This window comes from Manis javanica, chromosome 2, assembly GCF_040802235.1.
Source record: "Manis javanica isolate MJ-LG chromosome 2, MJ_LKY, whole genome shotgun sequence".
In the NCBI taxonomy this organism is placed as follows: Eukaryota; Metazoa; Chordata; class Mammalia; order Pholidota; family Manidae; genus Manis; species Manis javanica.
Genome location: NC_133157.1, coordinates 216,968,677 through 216,991,284, shown reverse-complemented (window position 1 = coordinate 216,991,284; position 22,608 = coordinate 216,968,677). Strand labels below are relative to the sequence as shown.

Genomic DNA, 22,608 nt, shown 5'->3' with positions numbered 1-22,608 from the left:
CAGAATGCACAAAACAATGCCTAATGCACAGTAAACATTCATTATATTTATTTATTCAATGGTGATAAGCATTTTCAAAAACTTGAAGCTGTCTATAAAAGAGCCATTAAAAGTGGAATCAGGATGTGTGTTTGGGGTGGGGAGGAGAGCAGGGCAGAAATTACAGGGTAACATTTTACTCAAAGAAAGAAATTAGAACTATTACAGCAGTCCAACAATCCAGTGCTTTAGCACAGGCTGAAGGAGACGCCATCAGGAATGTTGTGGTAAGGTGGGGGAGGCTGAAGAGAGTGGCTTGAAATTTTCAACTGCAAAATTCACTGACTTCATTTTAAGGTCATAGATCAATATAAAACTACCTAAAAAAGTCAAAACGGTTATAAGTTACCATGCATCACTTTCTAGAAGATAATCTTACCTTTTTCATGAAACTTGTGTCTTGTCTACAAATTTTTTCTCTCTTTATCTTTAGGTCAGCAACATCTGGTATTATTCTAGAGACAATCATGTCATTTTTAATGAGAAGCACATTTAACTATAATATGTCTTATATGGCAAATCATAGTCATACTTCAGAGTTTCAAGTATTTAACACTCATTTCAATGAACATTTTAAATAAGGCTGTATGTAATGATACTACTGAATTATCAAGTTTACCTTAGGAGAACTGCATAAAGTAATCCTGACTCCAAATGTCATTCCTAAGGTTACAGCAAAACTAAAATACAATTCACCTAACTAGTGATTACTAGGTGAGAGCTTTGAAAGTACATTAAAAGACCTTCAAACATTTGTTTTCTTAAAATATATTAATAAATTAATATATTAATACAATAATATATTTCTTAAAATATAATAAACTGTCAATATCAATTAAAACTCTAGATTAATAAAACATGAAAATCTTAGATTTAAAAAAATCACAATACTTAATACATTAATGTAAATTTGAAAACCCCATTAAATCTGTTTCAAAACAGCGCACTACCTGATCCCCCGAAGCTTTGCCCGGTTGTCATGGCGATCCATGAGATTATGCATTACTTCCAAGACTAACTGTCTTAGTTCATAGTCTTCCATGAGGGAAGGCGATAACAAAGGATCTAGAAAAGACCCAGGCAGGGCAGTAACGATTGTCTTTGCTTTGTACCCAGAGGTTACCTGGGAGGATCAACAAAGAAACAAACAAAAAGCCTTTGTCATGAGTCCTTCTTTGGTAAAATTCTTAAATTGTTTTGCAAGAACCATAAATTTAGGGAAACAGCAAGTTTGGAAGAAAAACAGAAAGGAAATCTGTAAAGTGATGAGGACTTTCATCACTGAATTCACAGAAACATTATTCATTAAGAGAACACAATTAATAACAGCATACATTTACCACAGGCCAGGCACTAATCCAAGGATTCTGTGTGTACAAATTTTGTCCTCACATCCCTGTGAAGTAGGATTTAGTATATCCCCATTTTGTAAAGAAAACTGAGGCTCAGAGATTAAAAATATGTGGGAGAGGTAGTACTAAATGGATAGAAGGAGATAGAAGACCTGAAAAATTTAAATTTAAATTGGCAAATTATTCTTTTATTTTAAATTAAACAGTTTAAGTTAATAGTATACATTTTCATTTTAGAAAGCTGTACTTTATTCATTAGTTAATTTGGCATTTCTGAATGTATTCCCATCTTCTAAATTTAAAATTTTTAAAGAGCATATACTTCAATGTTATTAAACATTTAACCATACTAGAGGCATTCACTCAGTTGACTATATGGCACAATGTATCTAATCCTAATGATTAGAGGCAAGACTATACACTCAGGGAATTTGCTTAATAAAAAGCTATGACCAAATGAAATTTCAGGTGAGTAATCTCTAGATTCAGGATTATAGGCATATATGGAACATCTAACATTTCTATTCAGGATGGGGGTTATTTTCAAACTTATAGGATGGAGGTAATTTTAAAACTGAGCAAATTGAAATTGGTGAGACAATTGCTACCTATCCAGAAAAAATAAAATATGTCATTAGCTCACACCACCTATAAAAATTAACTTCAGATCAAAGTTCTAGATGTAGAAAGCAGATTTTTAAAACTTTTGTTTAGAAAATACAAACAAATGTGTTTACAACAGAGTAGGCAAGGAGTTCTTAAGATACAAATAAAAAAAGCACAAAACACACAGGAAAGGACTGATACATCTGGCTATATTAGACTTGAAGCTTCTGTATGACAAGCACTATGATCAGAATTAAAATGAAATCAAAGATAATTTCTGTACTTATTCCTAGGTATGAAATATTTCTTTTTAAAAAATAGGGTCATATACAATAAAAATTCCCAGAATAAATTTTGAAGATACTGTTTTAGAGTGGATACACATGTCAAACAACAAACTCCAACTCTGTTCTTGGCATTTTGCTAGCCGTAGCTGAATCAAAGATAAATATAATTATTATAAAATAACCAAAGGACCTCACATTTTAGGTATGCTTTTATTTTTCAGCTACTTATAGCTGAATTATTTTCCAAAGCAGCAGCCATTATTTTATCAGTATATGAAATGAACAGCCTGATATGTAGAAAGAACATGAGACTTTAAGTCCAAGTTCTACTCTTCAGCTCAGTGACCTTTGTGAACCACCTCCACTGCTTCCGCTGGACATCTCTGAACTTAGGCATCTTCAGGTATAAAACTGCAATACTTTCTGCTCTCTGTATGTTTCATCATTATGAAGATCAAATAAGATGACAGGAGAAGTGAGAAATATTCAGTAAAAATATAACAGAACAAAAGGAAGAGCATAATACTTACGTATGTAAGCCACAAGAAAAAAGAACCATAAATAGTGTCTTATAATAAAAGCAAACTGATAATGTGAAGCTATTCTTTTAACCTCTTCAACAATTCAAGGGTGAGTGTGTAGTTCACCTGTCTTAAATGCCTTACCATAAGTAAAGATCTCAGCAACATTATCTGAATCCGCCTGGTTCCCAAATCCCTGAAATATACAAAATACTGGCATTATCTTTAATTAAGTACTATTAACATTTATATTAATCCATTTACTTACTATTTATTGATTTTAAAATTCTACTCACATTTTTAGTATAAAATAGATTTTATTTTCATACTAGCTATAGTCATGGCTGATTTTATACTCTACAGTAAATTTCATATGAATTAAGGAGTTACATGTAAAAAAATAAATTTGAACAAAATTATTTAAAAAGCTAATGGCTCTCAAAGGAAAGAGAGCTATGTATGTTTTATGTAATGACATGAAAATCCAGTCATATGAATATACAATGAAACAATTCGAATTAAAAGACACGCTAATTGGAGAATATGTTTACTGCAAATATAAATGACAAACATAATATTTATATAACATATATCAGTAAATAAGTAAGAACAGATGATTCAAAAAAGAATTAACAAATGGAAAAATTTCCAAAAAATTCTATGACTAACAGTCACAGAAATATAAGAATACCATTTCCTTATTACATTAGCAAAACACACAAAAATATTTACAAACTAAAGCTTTAGCATACTGTAAAATCAAATCAAATCTATTAAATGAGAGGGCCAAAACATGGTCTTTAAAATCACTTTCAGCTCTAGAATTCTAGGAATAAGTCAACATTCCTGCTACACTGACATTAATTTCTACAGGAAACTTAAAGCTTTACCCTAAATATGTTTCTAGACAATACTGAGGCTAAATAAACCTTCCACACAGCCAATATAAGACATAGAAAATTTGAGTTTTTGATATAGTGAAAACTACTAAAAGGATGCAACACTGACTTGTTTGCTTAGCAATCTAGTGCCATAAAAACACAACTGCTTTCCATGGGGCTTGTATTACAAATGATTAACAAAACATTTCACATTTCTTTAAGATGAAATTTAACCAAAGATTAAGTTCAAATTTACAGTCTGAGAACAGGAAAACTACATATGCATACCCTAATTGACTGATATCCAAAGTATGGGTGGATGTTCCAAAAACAGGTACTTTCCCCATAATGAACATCATGATTTCTGACCTCTGATAATCTGGTAGGTTACTTCCAAAAAATCCTATAAAAATATTAAGATAAATTTAAGACAGATTTTACAAACTGAAGTTTCTTTTTCTATATAATATAAAATCATAATAAATTTCTGATCAAAGCTTTTAATGATCACTTACTCAAACTTCATTGTTTCTTTGAGATCACAACAGATACCAAATCATGGGTGTTTTTAATGCATGTTTTAAATGCAACAAAATCATTTACAGAAACCTGCATTTTTAATATTTAAGAATCAGTCTTTCAATTTGACTCTTCAGCCTCTATTTTTAGAGTTGATATCTATACAACATCACATTTTTCTATTTGTCATTTTGATTATATCTGTGGTAAACAATTCCCATTATGATATACCTCAATCAAAAATCTCGCGATCCTAACACTACTCAACCTACATAAAGTGTGGTATTATTCTAGCTAACTCTTAAGGAGCACTTATTTATGAAGTAAGAAACTACTTTGTGTTTGGATCCTCATAACCACCTTATGAGTCAAGGTATTATTATTGGCCTCAGTTTCCTCTTGTGGAAATGAGGATAAGAGAGGTTCAGAACTCATGTCAGAAACTACACAGCTATTCTACATTAAAGCCTGAGATGATAGCTGTTCATTTCCAAGCCTTTGCTATTGTTACTCTCAGCTTCCTTCCTATAAGGTACTTTTAACTTTCCAAGAACCCAATCAGTTTTCTTTCCAATCACCATATAAAACTAGACCCTGATTTTCTGTTCCAAGCATGTCAGTCATTACTATGAGGGCATAGATTCTTACAAGATCCACCGTGGGGACAGCCCTCAAGTGACGCATTCTCCACACCCCCTGTGTGCATTTCAACTGCTCAACAGAAATGCTCATGATACCCCCTCCACCCCAAAGGACACAGCAGGGAGCTATAGTTCTTGATTATTTTTAAAAGAAAGAACTTGGTTAACAGCCTCAAATTTTCAAGTGCAAAAGCTACAGCAGCTCTATTCTAGGGCCCATCAACAGAATATCCACAAGATTTGATGACTACCAGAGTACTGAGAATTTCTAGAAGAAAATACTAAGGAAATGAGAAGTGTAATTTAAATAAAAATCTTGCTCATTGTGCATTTCTTTTGTCTCATGTTTTAATTTTCATGTTATTCTGAATGTGTAATATCACAGAAATATTACTTGAGTCTGCTGTATACGCATTTTATAATAAAACACTGAGAAACAATAAATTAAATATTCTAGTGTATAAGAGTAACACTGAATTAATTAGAAGTCACTAAAGCAATTTCAATTCTGGGAAAATAAGATTAGCTGATTTGTTATATCATCTTAAAATATCACAGAAAATCCATAAATAAGGCAAATAAATTTAAGAGTCACTATAAAAGCTAGGTTTACCATAAATTGATATGAATTGTTTTAAGTAATACAAATGTCTGCTTTACTGAGATTCCATGGTAATACCGTACTTTACTATGTCTTGTCTTTTCAGTCACTCTAAAGATCTTAATGCAACTACTATGTTAGGTGCGAATTAAAACACACCTGAACCTTTGCCCACATGAGGACAATTTCTATACACATGATGAGATTATAACTAGATGAAAGAGAGGTACTGTCAAGCAGATCAACGAAATGCATCCGCAAGGTAAGAACCAAGTGCATCATGAAGCCCAAGCATAGGGACTCATCTATGTATACTTTCAATACTGGCCAAATTTGGGAGACAATTTAAGCACCAAAATAACAATAAGTACAGAATGAATTACGAAGCATAAAAATGTAGATCTACGAGCTCACACCAATAATAAATAGATAAATACATGCAGTCCTACATAAATACAGAGGGAAGAAAAGGGGCTCTTGCTGACAGTAGACCCCTGTGTGCTGACAGCTGTGCAGGGAGTGCTGAGTCTGAGCCACCATTGTGCAACCATAGTAAAGACTGGTTCAGGTAAGAATTATGAATGGTTGCTAAATCTAGGGAGAAGCCTGGATGAAGAGCAGAATACCTGCATGGTCTAAAAGTATCTTCTCAAATATTGCTCATTATTTGCAATAATGAGAAAAAACTGAAACTATACAACAGAAAGAAAGGACACTTTGAGTCTTCAAAATTAACATCACCAATGAGAAGAAAATGTACACTGTGTACCTGTGCATGTGATACTCCAAGAACATTATCACTTATGTAGTTCAACCGGGTACACATGGCCTGAATTTAATCACGAGGAAACACCAGTCAAACCCCAATAAGGAAATTTAAAAAAAAAAGGGTGGGGAGGAGCTATACTCTTAAAAAACACCATATCATAACAGAAATGTTCCAGACTAAAGGAACTTGAAGAAATATTACAACTAAATGCAAAATATGATCCTAGACTGGATCCTGGACCTAAGGGAAAACATTCTGCAAAGGACATTATCAAGTCAAATAACAAAACTGAAATAAGGTAATTTAATAAAAGTACTGTATCAATGTTACATTTACAGATGTTGATAACCTGCACTCCGGTTTTATAGAAAATGCTCTGTGGTAGAGAGCCATGAGGTATATGCACTTACTATCCAATGGGTTAGGGGAAAAAAATGGAGGTGTCTATATGTACCTATCTCTCTGTATGGGTATATACTTATATATGCACACATATACATACATGCATACAGACACAGAAATGGAGGGAGGGAAGGAGAGACCAAGAGGGAGAGAAAATAAGTAATAAATTAAATGGCATAAAGTATTAATAGATAAATCTGGGTGAAGGGTATATAGTGTTGTCCTATTCTTATGCTATTTTCCAAATACAAAGTTCTTAAAAGTCTAAGCTATCATTCCCTTTGACTAATGTACTGCTGGAGTCAAGTGCCTTCCATAAGAGCTGACTTAAATCACTGCTTTACTTACTAGTTTTGAAAAGTAAAACGTACTCACCTATTGTTTGGATGATAGCATTCTGCACAATCTTCTCATCATTGTCTTTGGAATTTGTGTTTAAGTTGGCACTACCCACAGATTCCCCCTGTAAATCATTTGCTTCAAATTCAACACTGAGACGCAGGTGCTTCAACAGCGTGTTAAAGACTTCTAGCACTGTGGGGCCTATAAATGAACACTGATGTGAGCAGATACACTTTTTCAGAATTATGCACTCACAGTGAATTCTAGTATTTCTCAATAGAGTTTTGGATATTTTCTAAGTAGCTGGAAATAATAATTTATGAACTAACCAGTTCATTAAAGAAGTACATGAGAAATACCTAAATATGAAAGTCTCCTAGTTATTGCAAACAAATATTTATTGTGCATCTCCAAGCAACTCACTGTCGAATTTCTGGTACAAACCACACAAAACATATATATGTATATAAAGATTACCAAAAACTTTCCACCTATCTAATCTTGTCTACTCAAAGTCGTGTGTACTGGACAATAACGAACTTGACTGTTGGGTCAAAATCCAAAGAATTATGATAATATAGCTTGTTGTAGCATAAGAAATTTACTTCTCATCTTCTGAGGCTAAAGAAGGAAGAACTTATCTCCATTATTGGACAGAAAATAGCCAATTTATCAGAATCAAGTAAAACTCAATTTGCTCTTAGTTTGCTCTGCTTTTAGTCCTAAGAATACTATGCACATGCCTGTCACTGTATCTATCACACTATATTTTAATCAGCATTTTTTATTTCTGCCTCCTACTCTCCAGCACAACCTTCTCCAGGACAGCAACCACTCTCAAATACTTCTTTGATGTAACTGAGTCTGGCACAAAGAACCCTGCACGTAACAGACATTAGAAAGTGGGATGATTCAATGTATCATCTGTTTTTCATTTCATACTTCAAATTAAATAACCTGCTTCCATCTCTCTCAGATAAATTGTAAGTGATGAATTTATTACTTCATTGCCCTCTCTTATTTGACACTGAATGAGTATTAGAACATTTCAGTAGCTGATATATTTCCACTTTGATTGTGAAGCAAAGAAACCTTAATCAGATTCTCCTCCCAATTCTAGCAATTCTATTATGGACCCTTCCATTCTTCTAACCACAAGTAGATAAAAAATCATCATCTCTGACGTGTCCCTTGTCCTCGTTATCCTACAGACAGTTGGTTACCAAATCCTGTTGACTTTACATCCCATTCCTGCCGCTGCCATCCAAGGTCAAGTTCTCCCCGCTCATGCTTACAATGATGTAAACCACTTGTTACTTCTAATGTGTCGCACATTAGCAGCCAATGAATTATCTTATGGCATATCTCTGATAAAGATGTGTTACAGTAAATCTTTAAATTGTACCAGGCAACTGCAGAATTACATCCATGATTTAGTTGCAATTTTAACTTTAAAGCCACTTCTCTGACTTCCTCCGACACTACCAAACTAGCCAAATGGGCTGCCTAATATTTTGCTTTCACTAATCCATTTTCACTCCCTCTCTGAACCCTGGCTTTCTTGATATGTCATCAAATTCTGCCACGTATTACAGTATTATGTAGAGTTGTCTCATTCCAAGTTAACTGCAGATTTCTTGTATCTGTATTCTCCCCAAATGTTTGAATGACACAGGTTTCAACTGTGCAGATCCACTTATGTACAGATTTTCTTCATCAAATATACTGGAATATTTTTGGAGACTTGTAACAATTTGAAAAAACATTTTCTTTACTCTAGAGTTTACTTTATGGTAAGACTAGAGTATACAATACATGTAATATACAAAATGCATGCTAATCAACTGTTTATGTTATTGGCAAGGCTTCTAGTCAATAGTAGGGTCTTAAATTTTGGGGGAGTCAATCATACACGGATTTTCGACTGTGCAGGGAGGGACCTGGCACCTCTAATCCATGTGTTGTTCAAGGGTCCTGTACTTGGCACTGAAAACTTTTATTAGAAAAAAGGAGGAAGGGGAGGAGAGACTGATGGGGAGGAAAATGCTTTACTGTATACCAAAGAATTCTAAGAATAACCATGTGAACCCAAAATTTCAAGAGAAATTATATACATTTTAAAAAGATAGAAATATTTTCAAAGAGTTTTCCATACACTGCTATACTACTGAAAAAAAAATTATGAAATAGGTTAATGCAATTTTTTTGCAAGCACTCACCTATGGACCCTTTGGCAGCAATGGCAACAGCCTCTAACAGGACCTGGATAATACCTGCTCGAACCCGTGGAGAATCTTTTTTACGAGCATCGAGGTGTCCTAGAATCTCCTGGATCACATGGTGAGAATACTGAGCCTAACGGAAACAAAACAGTACAAGGGTGTATGAATAATTATATGAATCCTATATATATATGTATATGTGGAGATATATATATATCCATTTAATTTCATAAGAATGAAGAACCACGTGACACTTAAACATCTGATTATAAGAGACTGGTACTCATGTATGGACAGTATGTAGCCATTAAAAAACATTCTACAAATAGGGATAATGGAAAATATTTACTTATGATAACTTGAGTGAAAAGAGCAACTTGAATTTAATAAAATTCAATCTGCTTTTTATGAAGTATATAAGACTAGAATTCTATATAACTAAATATTAGCAGTGGCCATCTGAGAGGTGGATTTATGACCAAGTGGTCCTCTGCAATAGGTGTGTCTCATCATGAGGTTCTAGAAAGACTAGAGAAGCTGATACTATCACATTATACTCAATAAATGTGTTATTATTATCAGCCCTATGCTGCTATAATAAACATCAACTCCAATACCAGTTTATCAATGAAATATAAATACACAATAAATGTATTAAATAAATGCACAATAAAGAATACTGTCATAAAATCATTTAGTTCTTTTTATTAGGTATCTTCTCATCTTGTCAAGTAAGAAACTGAGGGTAAATAAAACTAAGTAAAACATAGAAGTACATTAGGAACACATTTTCTCATATCTTACAGTGTTCTGTATCTGTCTGATAACATGCATATTGATACAGAACCAAAATTACTTATGTAAATACAATAAGGTTAACCAATTCTTACCTGAATGGAATACATTATAATTTTAAAGCAGTGAACTGCAAATTCATTGGGATCCCATAGTTTGTGATGATCTAAATGCCTGCAATTAACAATAAGAAAATTACTTCAAGAATTCCTTATTTTTATTATACTTTCTTCCTCTAGAATCCTTGACAACATGCAAAATTTAACATTCACGAGAATATTATCTAAGAGAAAGTCGATGTTTCTATTACCAGAAATACAAGCTATAGTCCCTCAATTGCCAGATCCTCTAATAAAACAAGAGGCTAGAATATATGATTCTTAAATACCTAGATGAGCTAGTAAGAAAGAGAAGTTCCTCAGTCCAAACCCCACAAGAAGGCAGGACTCTGGAGAAGTAAGTATCCACTGAAGCGAGCAGCTGTCCGAGGCGTAGCTTCAGTGGCCAACAGCCAGTGGTTTCAAGGGTTCTATACACAGGAGGCTGGAGACAAAGCTCAGTGCCCACCCGGGAAAGGCAGGCTATCAGATGAGAAATCCTTGCATCAGTTCAGGACCCCTAAAGATGTCCCCCTCAGTGAATCTGGAGGAATGTTCTGGTAGAAGATGGCCAAAAAGCTTGCCTCTGCCTATGTAGGTCCTGGCTCTGATGGGAACAACAACAACAGTATCTTCAGAGAACGTAACCATATACTCTGTACCCAGGCTCAGGGTGGCTCAAAAAACAGAAGGTAAGAATAAGGTTCGAAGTGGTGCCTGGATAACACTATACTCGTACCATTAGCAAAAGCAAAGTAAAGCCTCCTATAGAGAACACACCATAAATCCAGACCTCAAAGAACCCATAATAAGTGAATGCGAGTTCAAAACTAAAATTCACAGAAAGCAAGGTAAATAGTCACTGTGAGAGACAACAGAATCCGATCCTCAAGAACTAAAGATACTATTGAAATCAGTGCATTCCGAATTTAAAGTAAGTACATTTTTATGCTTAAAGAGGAAAAAAAGTGTTAAAAATTTGACATATTTGAAAATTAACCAAATACAACTTTCACATATGAAAGCTATAGTATGAAACCTAGGAACTTAGTATCAGTTTAAATAGCAACTTAGGCAGATAAAGATAATTGACTGAAGAAATTTCCTAGAATGTAGCACAAAGAAGCAAAGGAATGAACAATATGTGAGAGCTTAAGAGACAGGAAATAAAAATGGTAAAGAAATACAAATATTTAATCAGTTTCAGAAGGAGATCAAAGAATGACAGTGAGTCATATCTGAGAAGCCAATGACTGAGAATTTTCCTAATTAAAAACAACTAAACAAAGATCAAGAAAAACCCTAATCCTCACAAGAATATATATAATGAAGAAAAGACAGTTTCTTCACTAAATGGTCTTGGGAAAACTGGACAGTTAAATGGCCACTTTCTTACACCACACACAAAAGTAAACTTGAAATGGATTAAAGACCTAGATGTAAGACCTGAAACCATAAAATTCCTACAAAAAACACAGGCAATAAACTCTGGACATCAACTTCGGATATTTTTTTCTGGGTATGTCTCCCCAGGCAAGAGAAACAAAAGCAAAACAAATAAGTGGGATTACATCAAACTACAAAGTTCCTACACAGCAAAGGAAACCATCCACAAAATAAAAAAGGCAACCAAATGAATAGGAGAACATATTTGTAAATGATACATATTTCAAGGGGTTAATATCCAAATAGATAAAGAACTCATATAACTCAACACCAAAAACAAATAATCTAATTAAAAAATGGGCAGATGAACTGAATAGACATTTTTCCAAAGAAGACATACAGATGGACAATAGACACATGAAGAGACGTTCACCATCACTAATTATCAGGGAAATGCAAATCAAAAGCACAATGAGATATCTACCACTACTCAGAATGGCTAATATCTGAAGATAAGAAGTAATTGCTGGCAAGAATGTGGGGAAAAGGGCACCCTCATGCACTGCTGGTGGGAATGTAAACTGGTGTAGCCACTATGGAAAACAGTATGGAGGCTCCTCAAAATATATAAATACCATACAATCCAGTTATTCCACCTGTGGCTATTTACCTGAAGAAAACAAAAACACTAATTCGAAAAGATGCATGCACTCCTATGTTTATTACTCCATTATTTACAATGCTAAGATATGGAGGCAAACTAAGTGACCATCAACAGATGAATCAAGATGTGGTACATATACACAATGGACTATTACTCAGCCATCAGAAAGAATGAAATCTTGCCATTTGTGATCACATGGATGGACTGAGAAGGTATATGCTAAGTGAAATAAATCAGACAGATAAAGACAAATACCATATGGTTTCATATACATGTGCAATCTAAAAAAACAAAACAAACATACCTCAGAAACAGACTCCTAAATACAGAGAACTAGTTGCCAAAGGGCAAGGGAGTGAAGGTAGGCAAAATAAGTGAAGGGACATCAAGAGGTACAAAGTTCCAGTTATAAATTAAGTCACAGGGACAAGTGTATAACATAGAAAATATAGTCAATAATACTGTAATAACTTGATACAGTGACAGCAACTACACATCATGTTGAGCATTTCATACTATCCATAAATGTCAAATCACTATGTTGTATACCCGAAACTATATATCAACTCTACTTCAACAAAAAAACTATTTAAAAATCTAATGATTCTGATTTTTAATGTAATTTTGTGGTTTATAAATTCTTGTACATAAAGCTCAACTTTGAACCCTAATCTTTGCCTGAAATAAAGAATTCTGGATGTTAGAATACTTCATATATGCCAGAAGACTTAAAGTCAAGAAGGGAAAAGGACAAAGCAAATGATTAACAAGACTAGCAAAAATGTCCAGAAATTACACTGACTAGTATATAGTAGGTCTATCATCTGATGATGGAGTTAGAACAAAAAGGCAAGGTTTGAGAGAAAATGTCTCTGTGGAGAAACTCAAAGCTCACAAATGAATCTGCCTAGAGGGGAGAATATAAATACCAATAAGATAGTTAATATTCCTGTATTGATTAGACACTAGAAATTTACTCAGCAGCGAATGTGACCTAAGGCTGTCCAGCCATGGCAAAAAAATAAAAAAATAAAAGGCCAAGAACTAGATAGAAGCCAGGAAATAGGGGAACTGACCACAGAAATTAGTAAAACAGGACACATAATACTTGGACAATGTTTGTTTTAACATTTTACTGTGCATATGCATTTTAAGGTCTCTGAGTAGAAATTTGAGATAAATGATGCACGTGAGATCAAGCACATGACTTCATTTTTTTTTAAGGGGAAAAAGTTGGTTGAACCAGGGCTCAAAAGTATGACATCTGACTCAATCCTGTCTTCTTCCCACAATGCCACACTATTCCATGAAAAACTCACTCATACAAATTAAGACGTATTTGTCCTCTGTAAGTACATTAACATAGAATTAACATAGCACAGTCACAAATAACCAGGAAAATACCAACTACTTACGCAAAAACTGGTCTAACAGCATTATTCATATTCCCAAAAGTGGCTCGACCCAGCAGTTCTCTGAAACAGTTTTCAGCCAGCACAGCGGGATTCTCCTCTTTGTCAGCTGCAGAAGGAGAGGAAGGAGGGCCTATGCGACTGATAAGAAAGGGAAATAAGGAAAAAAATGAGTGCAAGAATTCTAATACTAGTTTCAACAGTTAAAAAGAACAGGCTTTATTTCTCAGAAAGCTTAAAATGACATTTTCTTTTTATCCCTACTCTAGAAAAATGAGTAACAGTCTAACCCTTTTTGTTGAAAAAAATATTTAGTGAATAGCAATTATCATTATTATTAATTATTGCTGTTATTATTTTGGTTAGTTCTAACTGCCTATTTGTATAAGCATCCTGGATCTCCAACAAATAACACGAATTCAGCTATTTCTATTTCTCATACTTGCAACTTCAAGCAGTATTAATTCAATAGCAATTTGGATGCTCAAATAAGCAAAAGTAAGATTATTTTTATTTTAAAAGAAAACCTTAAGTGTATGAGTGAGAATCTGTGGTCTGCTAAGGCTAATGAGGTGACTAAAAATGAGTAACTGTTCAGAAAGGGCACATATTTAAACTCACTCAAGTTTATAAGACTAAAATCTACATAATACTAAAGACCAAACGTATCCCCGCAAGCAAGCATACATACACATGTACAAAGGTAACACAGCCCTAACCCTAACGTCTTTATTCAATACCTGTCAACTTCCTCTATCTTCTGCATGTTGAACAGCAGGGATGGAACAATTTTATCCATATGCTGGGGTTCCCAAATAGTAGCCCGAAGTTCATCATTAACTGTTTTGCGAACCACACCTTGAATACCCCTGATTCCAGCAATTCGGATTCTGTAAGAAAGAAACACTTGGGTAATGAAGAAGTAACTTAAATAAGTTTGCTGCTTAGTGAAAAGAATGGACGCCAAGTAAATACTGTTATCATAAGTGAATAAAACGAAAATAACACAACAATAAATCTAAAAATTTTAAATCTCAAAAATCTAAGATGAACAAAGATATGGTAGTTCCAAAAGAGGCTTACTTCAAATTCCATCTTTAAAAAAATCAGCATTTAAAGTTTAAAAGGACTGTAAAACATAGTATATCTAGTCTATGTATCATTTTTCAATAATACAGAATCTAACCAAAAGAATTAGGTGTTTCTAAGAGGATAACAGTAATTCAAACTAATATGAACTAGATTCTCTCCATTCATTGCCTAGAAGTCTCAGAAGCTGAGTGAAAACAGGATTTCCCTCTCGCTGAACACCCATCAGTGCCTCCTCGGACTTCTTTCACTGTTTCTCCCCAAGAACCTCTTATCTCCTTCTAGTCCACCTACATAGGTGTAACAAATGAGAACTACTAAAATGCAGTACAGAAAACCTCAGACATACACATACATGCACCTGTGGGTCCTAACATATATACATTGTCCTGAGTATATGTAACTTAAAATTCATCCACATTGTGAGAGAATGCTGCCCTATCCTCCTATCCTAAGCCATAAACCCCAACTTCCTCAAGCTCTTCCTTACTCTTTTGAAAATAATCTATAGGTTCAAGAATGAGAAGAAAAGTGGCAAAAAAAACAAAACAAAACAAAACATATAAACGCTGGGGAAGAACAATTTTGCAGACAGAGCTAACCTGATAGCCCATATGCCCCCAAACACCTTCCCTCTGGCCAAATTTCATTGTTATTTACTTCCTTTCTTGCTACTATGGGAAATATTCACAATGAGAGATTTATCAGCTTAAACAGATTTAAAGAATGGAAAATATGGGGGAGCTGGTGATACTGCTTTACAATTCCATGGGGAAATAATATTAGGTATTCAGGAGTAGCCAATGGAGAACAGGATGTGGAAGTAATACAATACTGAACAGTTAAGAAAGTGAACTGGGAAACACCAAGACACATTTTGCTTATTTCCAAGCTGTGTCTATATATGCTGCTTTAGTGGTGATTTGCGAAACTCTTGTGCAGCTATCACAAGCGGGCAAGCCTAACATTACTATAAGGTGTCCACTTTTATATACTTGCTTCTACTCCTGGGTGATGAGAAGGCCACGCCCAAGGAAGCAGAGAACACAGTGAATAAACAAGATGACATAAAGAAAGTGGCTGATGACACAGTAGCCTAAACAGAGTACAGCATATGGCGATGCCCTTGTTCAGAGGAGGCAGGGTCCACCGATAGCGACCATAGCTACTGAAGCTACACAGCTGGCATCTGATCCAAATGTAGTATCTGTCCTAACCTATATATCCTAGCCATGATTTCAAAGCTATTTTAGAGTTTCCTTATCAGTAAAGTAGAAAACAATTGTTTTTCCTAAAGCATAGGTAAGGATTTAAAGGAGTTAATTCATGAAAGTGTTTAGCCAATAAGTGTTAAACAAACCGGCACATAGTAAGTACTCACTAAGTGTTAGCTGCTCATACTGTTGTTGTTAATCATTATTATGATGTTGATGATTATTTCCACCAAAGCTGAAGGTTGCTCATGAAATCAGAGCTTAAGATTGTGATGCATGACTTTATACGTGGGAACCGTTTTTGCAAGGCAAATATTTTCAGAAAATCTGAACAGTTATCAGCCTCAGTTCATACTGCTCCCATGCGCTTCCATGCTCCCTGAGTTCTATTTGACAGGGTTTTGCTAAAATAAAGGAATTGATATTAAGTATCTAAGTAAGAACCTAAAAGGGAATATAAATATGCCTGATGAAAATCATAAGGGCTTTTATTTAAGGCAGCATAGGAAAAAAAAAAATTAAACCCTCTAAGTATCTTAAAGCATTTTAGTCTAGTTGTTTTACAGTGATTCAAATGAAATGACATTCTGGAATTTCAAATATAGTATAACGCAAGAAAGACACAGAATTAGGAAAAAGTACTACAAGGCCTTTCATTTGTATTTAGAATTTAAAATTACTCTGTAAACATGAATGAAAAATGTTAAGTGAAAACAAGTGGAAAAGACAAGAGCTTTCACTAGGGGGCAGTAAATACCTAAAAATAAGAACTTAGGCACAGCTCTTAGAAATTCTTAAATGCATCCTTTATAAAAATTATGGGTATCATCGACACTTTTCATCTATATTGGTTTATATGTGAAACACACCCTAACCAATATATTAGAAATGACTGTGTGGTTTATTAATCCTTACAATACTAAGCCAAAAAAACCCCACCACATTCTGGGTCTTTTCTGTATTTTAAAACAAAATTGTTACAATCTTGAAAAAAAATTGTCATTTTCCTTAGTTAATCATTATAACATTTGCCCCATTAGCAAGTTAATGTAAACCTTTGAGACCAGGGAACAGTTTCATGAAACTTTTCAAATGTCATTTAGGAAGGAAAAAAGAAGGTGGTGATTTGTAACAGGAAATAACTATAAGATAATTATAACTACCTGTATCTCTCTCTTTTTTTTTTAGATAATTATTTTTTATTGAAGAGTAGTTGACACACAGTATTACATTAGTTTCAGGTGTACAACACAGTGACTGAACATTTATATACATGATAATTCTAGGTACCAGCTATCACCATACCAAGTTGTTACAATATTTTGACTATATTCCTTATGCTATACATTACATCCCGGTTACTTATTTATTTTACAATTGGAAGTATGTGTGTGTGTGTGTATTTTTTGTGAGGGCATCTCTCATATTTATTTATCAAATGGTTGTCAACAACAATAAAATTCTGTATAGGAGGGTCACTGCTCAATGCACAATCCTTAATCCACCCCAAGCCTAATTTTCGTCAGTCTCCAATCTTCTGAAGCATAATGAACAAATTCTTACATGGAGAACAAATTCTTACATAGTGAATAAGTTACATGGTGAACATTACAAGGGCAGTCATCACAGAAGCTTTCGGTTTTGCTCATGCATTATGAACTATAAACAGTCAGTTCAAATATGAAAATTCATTTGATTTCTATACTTGATTTATATGTGGATACCACATTTCTCTCTTTATTATTATTATTTTTAATAAAATGCTGAAGTGGTAGGTAGATACAAGATAAAGGTAGAAGACATAGTTTAGTGTTGTAAGAGAGCAAATGTAGATGATCAGGTGTGTGCCTGTAGACTATGTGTTAATCCAAGCTAGACAAGGGCAATAAAACATCCACGGATGCAGAAGATTTCTCTCAGAATGGGGGGTGGGGGGAGGTTCTAAGCCTCACCTCTGTTGATCCCCAATTTCTCACCTGATGGCCCCCCTGCAACTGTGCCTGTCTTAGGTTGTTCCTCCCTTGAGGAATCTTACCCGTCTCTGGCTAACCAGTCATCTTCCGGGGCCATACAGGGAGATGTAAAGTTGGTAAGTGAGAGAGAAGCCTTATTGTTTGAAAAGGTTAGCTTTTTACTTCTTTGCATATTTATGCCCTGTGGCTTCTATGCCCAGCATTTGTCTTGAGGTGTCTTTACCACTTGGAAGAATTATGATACTCGGTAAATTCGATATGTAGTACGAACTCTATTTAAGGGTTGTAATTAGGAAGGAAGAAGAAAAGCTACAGAAGTAGCAGACAGAAGAAAACATGGGAAGATTATTTCTTTGATATATCTTCTTGTAGAGTAACTTCAGCATGTATAGGTTTTAAACTATTAATTAAATTGCGCACACACATTAACATGATAGGAGTGCAGTTACATAACCAAAGCATACCTGTAATTACCAGCCATCTCCAGTGGAACCAAGAAAACCAGTTAGGCACCTTAGGCATTTGTGAAAACTTATCTATGATATGGTGGATATTGTCCAACTGAACTTGAACAGTCTGAGAGAAATCACACAAATTAAAACAACCCATTCCTGGGGACTGTTCACATCCCATATGTTCTTTTAACAGTAAATAGTCCATAGTTGTAAGATTTTGGAGCGCTACAATTTGCACTTCTCCTAATTCTTGGTTGAGTTCCAACAGTATAGAGCCAGTCAAATTTGTTGTTTTACTGTATGCACAGGCCAGCTTAGATATCTCCTTCTTCATTCCCATGGCAAGTCCAGGAAATGGTGGGATGAGTGCATCTACACCTGTAGCAGTGTGTGGATTTTTGTTGGGGTTTTTTGATGATCATCTTCTGGCATGAGTCTTCCCGAGAGTGCTGATGTTGTAAGTTCTTTTTCATATCGTATCTTAGTTCATTTTCGGGATAGCCAAATTAGGCTTTGATCCTCTGTATAAACACAAACAGACCCTTTGCCTACACTTTTATATGCCCTTTATATCATTGTGTAGAACTCATTGGAGGTCACCACACAGGAACTGCTTTTTTTTTTTTTTAATCAATCTACACTTACATGACGAATATTTTGTTTACTAGGCTCTCCCCTATACCAGGTCCCCCCTATATACCCCTTTACAGTCACTGTCCATCAGCATAGCAAAATGTTGTAGAATCACTACTTGTCTTCTCTGTGTTATACACCCCTCCCTTTTCTCCCACCCCCCCATGCATGCTAATCTTAATACCCCGCTTTTTCTCCCACCCACCCCTTATCCCTCCCTACCCACCCATCCTCCCCAGTCCCTTTCCCTTTGGTACCTGTTAGTCCATTCTTGAGTTCTGTGATTCTGCTATTTTGTTGCTTCAGTTTTTCCTTTGTTCTTATACTTCTCAGATGAGTGAAATCATTTGGTATTTCTCTTTCTCCGCTTGGCTTGTTTCACTGAGCATAATACCCTCCAGCTCCATCCATGTCGCTGCAAATGGTAGGATTTGCCCTTTTCTTATGGCTGACTAGTATTCCATTGTGTATATATACCACATCTTCTTTATCCATTCATCTATCGATGGACATTTAGGTTGCTTCCAATTCTTGGCTATTGTAAATAGTGCTGCGATAAACATAGGGGTGAATTGGTCTTTATCATACTTGATTGCTGCATTCTTAGGGTAAATTCCTAGGAGTGGAATTCCTGGGTCAAATGGTATTTCTATTTTGAGCATTCTGAGGAACCTCCATACTGCTTTCCACAATGGTTGAACTAATTTACATTCCCACCAGCAGTGTAGGAGGGTTCCCCTTTTTCCACAGCCTCGCCAACATTTGTTGTTGTTTGTCTTTTGGATGGCAGCCATCCTTACTGGTGTGAGGTGATACCTCATTGTAGTTTTAATTTGCATTTCTCTGATAATTAGTGATGTGGAGCATCTTTTCATGTGTCTGTTGGCCATCTGTATTTCTTTCCTGGAGAACCGTCTGTTCAGTTCCTCTGCCCATTTTTTAATTGGGTTGTTTTTTGTTTGTTGAGGTGTGTGAGCTCTTTATATATTCTGGACATCAAGCCTTTATCGGATGTGTCATTTTCAAATATATTCTCCCATACTGTAGGGTTCCTTTTTGTTCTATTGATGGTGTCTTTTGCTGTACAGAAGCTTTTCAGCTTAATGTAGTCCCACGTGTTCATTTTTGCTGTTGTTTTCCTTGTCCGGGGAGATATGCTCAAGAAGCGGTCACTCATATTTATGTCTAAGAGGTTTTTGCCTATGTTTTTTTCCAAGAGTTTAATGGTTTCATGACTTACATTCAGGTCTTTGATCCATTTTGAGTTTACTTTTGTATATGGGGTTAGACAATGGTCCAGTTTGGCCAGCACCATCTGTTGAAGAGACTGTCATTTCGCCATTGTATGTCCATGGCTCCTTTATCAAATATTAATTGACCATATATGTCTGGGTTAATGTCTGGATTCTCTAGTCTGTTCCATTGGTCTGTGGCTCTGTTCTTGTGCCAGTACCAAATTGTCTTGATTACTATGGCTTTATAATAGAGCTTGAAGTTGGGGAGTGAGTTCCCCCCTACTTTATTCTTCTTTCTGAGGACTGCTTTGGCTATTCAGGGTCTTTGGTGGTTCCATATGAATTTTTGAATTATTTGTTCCAGTTCATGGAAGAATGTTGCTGGTAGTTTCATAGGGATTGCATCAAATCTGTATATTACTTTGGGCAGGATGGCCATTTTGACAATATTAATTCTTCCTAGCCATGAGCATGGGATGCGTTTCCATGTTAGTGTCCCCTTTAATTTCTCTTAAGAGTGACTTGTAGTTTTCAGAGTGTAAGTCTTTCACTTCTTTGGTTAGGTTTATTCCTAGGTTATTTTTTTTTTTTGATGCAATTGTGAATGGAGTTGTTTTCCTGATTTCTCTTTCTGTTGGTTCATTGTTAGTGTATAGGAAAGCCACAGATTTCTGTGTGTTGATTTTGTATCCTGCAACTTTGCTGTATTCCACTATCAGTTCTAGTAGTTTTGGGGTGGAGTCTTTAGGATTTTTTATGTACAGTATCATGTCATCTGCAAATAGTGACAGTTTAACTTCTTCTTTACCAATCTGGATTCCTTGTATTTTTTGGTTTTGTCTGATTGCTGTGGCTAGGCCCTCCAGTACTATGTTAAATAACAGTGGGGAGAGTGGGCATCCCTGTCTATTTCCCGATCTCAGAGGAAAAGCTTTCAGCTTCTCGCTGTTCAATATAATGTTGGCTGTGGGTTTTTCATAGATGGCCTTTATTATGTTGAGGTACTTGCCCTCTATTCCCATTTTGCTGAGAGTTTTTATCATGAATGGATGTTGAACTTTGTCAAATGCTTTTTCAGCATCTATGGAGATGATCATGTGATTTTTGCCTTTCTTTTTGTTGATGTGGTGGATGATGTTGATAGACTTTCGAATGTTGTGCCATCCTTGCATCCCTGGGATGAATCCCACTTGGTCATGGTGTACGATCCTTTTGATGTATTTTTGAATTCTGTTTGCTAATATTTTGTTGAGTATTTTTGCATCTACGTTCATCCGGGATATTGGTCTGTAGTTTTCTTTTTTGGTGGGGTCTTTGCCTGGTTTTGGTATTAGGGTGATGTTAGCTTCATAGAATGAGTTTGGGAGTATCCCCTCCTCTTCTATTTTATGGAAAACTTTAAGGAGAATGGGTATTATGTCTTCCCTGTATGTCTGATAAAATTCCGAGGTAAATCCATCTGGCCCGGGGGTTTTGTTCTTTGGTAGTTTTTTGATTACCGCGTCAATTTCGTTGCTGGTAATTGGTCTGTTTAGATTTTCTGTTTCTTTTTGGGTCAGTCTTGGAAGGTTGTATTTTTCTAGGAAGTTGTCCATTTCTCCTAGGTTTCCCAGCTTGTTAGCATATAGGTTTTCATAGTACTCTCTAATAATTCTTTGTATTTCTGTGGGGTCCGTCATGATTTTTCCTTTCTCGTTTCTGATTCTGGTGATTTGTGTTAACTCTCTTTTCCTCTTAATAAGTCTGGCTAGAGGCTTATCTATTTTGTTTATTTTCTTGAAGAACCAGCTCTTGATTTCATTGATTTTTGCTATTGTTTTATTCTTCTCAATTTTATTTATTTCTTCTCTGATCTTTATTATGTCCCTCCTTCTGCTGACCTCAGGCCTCATTTGTTCTTCTTTTTCCAATTTCAATAATTATGACATTAGACCATTCATTTGGGATTGTTCTTCCTTCTTTAAATATGCCTGGATTGCTATATATTTTCCTCTTAAGACTGCTTTTGCTGTATCCCACAGTAGTTGGGGCTTAGTGTTGTTGTTGTCGTTTGTTTCCATATATTGCTGGATCTCTGTTTTGATTTGGTCATTGATCCATTGATTATTTAGGAGCGTGTTGTTAAGCCTCCATGTGTTTGTGAGCCTTTTTGCTTTCTTTGTACAGTTTATTTCTGGTTTTATGCCTTTGTGGTCTGAAAAGTTGGTTGGTAGGATTTCAATCTTTTGGAATTTACTGAGGCTCTTTTTGTGGCCTGGTATGTGGTCTATTCTGGAGAATGTTCCATGTGCACTTGAGAAGAATGTGTATCCTGTTACTTTTGGATGTAGAGTTCTATAGATGTCTGTTAGGTTCATCTGTTCTAGTGTGTTGTTCAGTGCCTCTGTGTCCTTACTTATTTTCTGTCTGGTGGATCTGTCCTTTGGAGTGAGTGGTGTGTTGAAGTCTCCTAGAATGAATGCATTGCATTCT

General features: G+C 35.2%; 1 protein-coding gene across 5 annotated transcripts in view; it reads right to left on the bottom strand.

Annotated features, from left to right (window-relative positions):
* The window catches only part of EFR3A (EFR3 homolog A), a 105,283-nt gene that overhangs the window by 29,221 nt on the left and 53,454 nt on the right, over positions 1-22,608 (bottom strand). For all 5 annotated transcript variants that reach the window (XM_073230150.1, XM_017660143.3, XM_037020727.2 and 2 more), the window contains 9 exons: positions 14,278-14,427; positions 13,541-13,678; positions 10,073-10,151; positions 9,180-9,315; positions 6,994-7,161; positions 3,975-4,089; positions 2,950-3,001; positions 990-1,162; positions 419-494 (listed from right to left, as the gene is read on the bottom strand). In XM_073230150.1, coding sequence (XP_073086251.1) covers positions 419-494; positions 990-1,162; positions 2,950-3,001; positions 3,975-4,089; positions 6,994-7,161; positions 9,180-9,315; positions 10,073-10,151; positions 13,541-13,678; positions 14,278-14,427 — 1,087 coding nt within the window. The remainder of the gene's footprint in view (positions 1-418; positions 495-989; positions 1,163-2,949; positions 3,002-3,974; positions 4,090-6,993; positions 7,162-9,179; positions 9,316-10,072; positions 10,152-13,540; positions 13,679-14,277; positions 14,428-22,608) is intronic.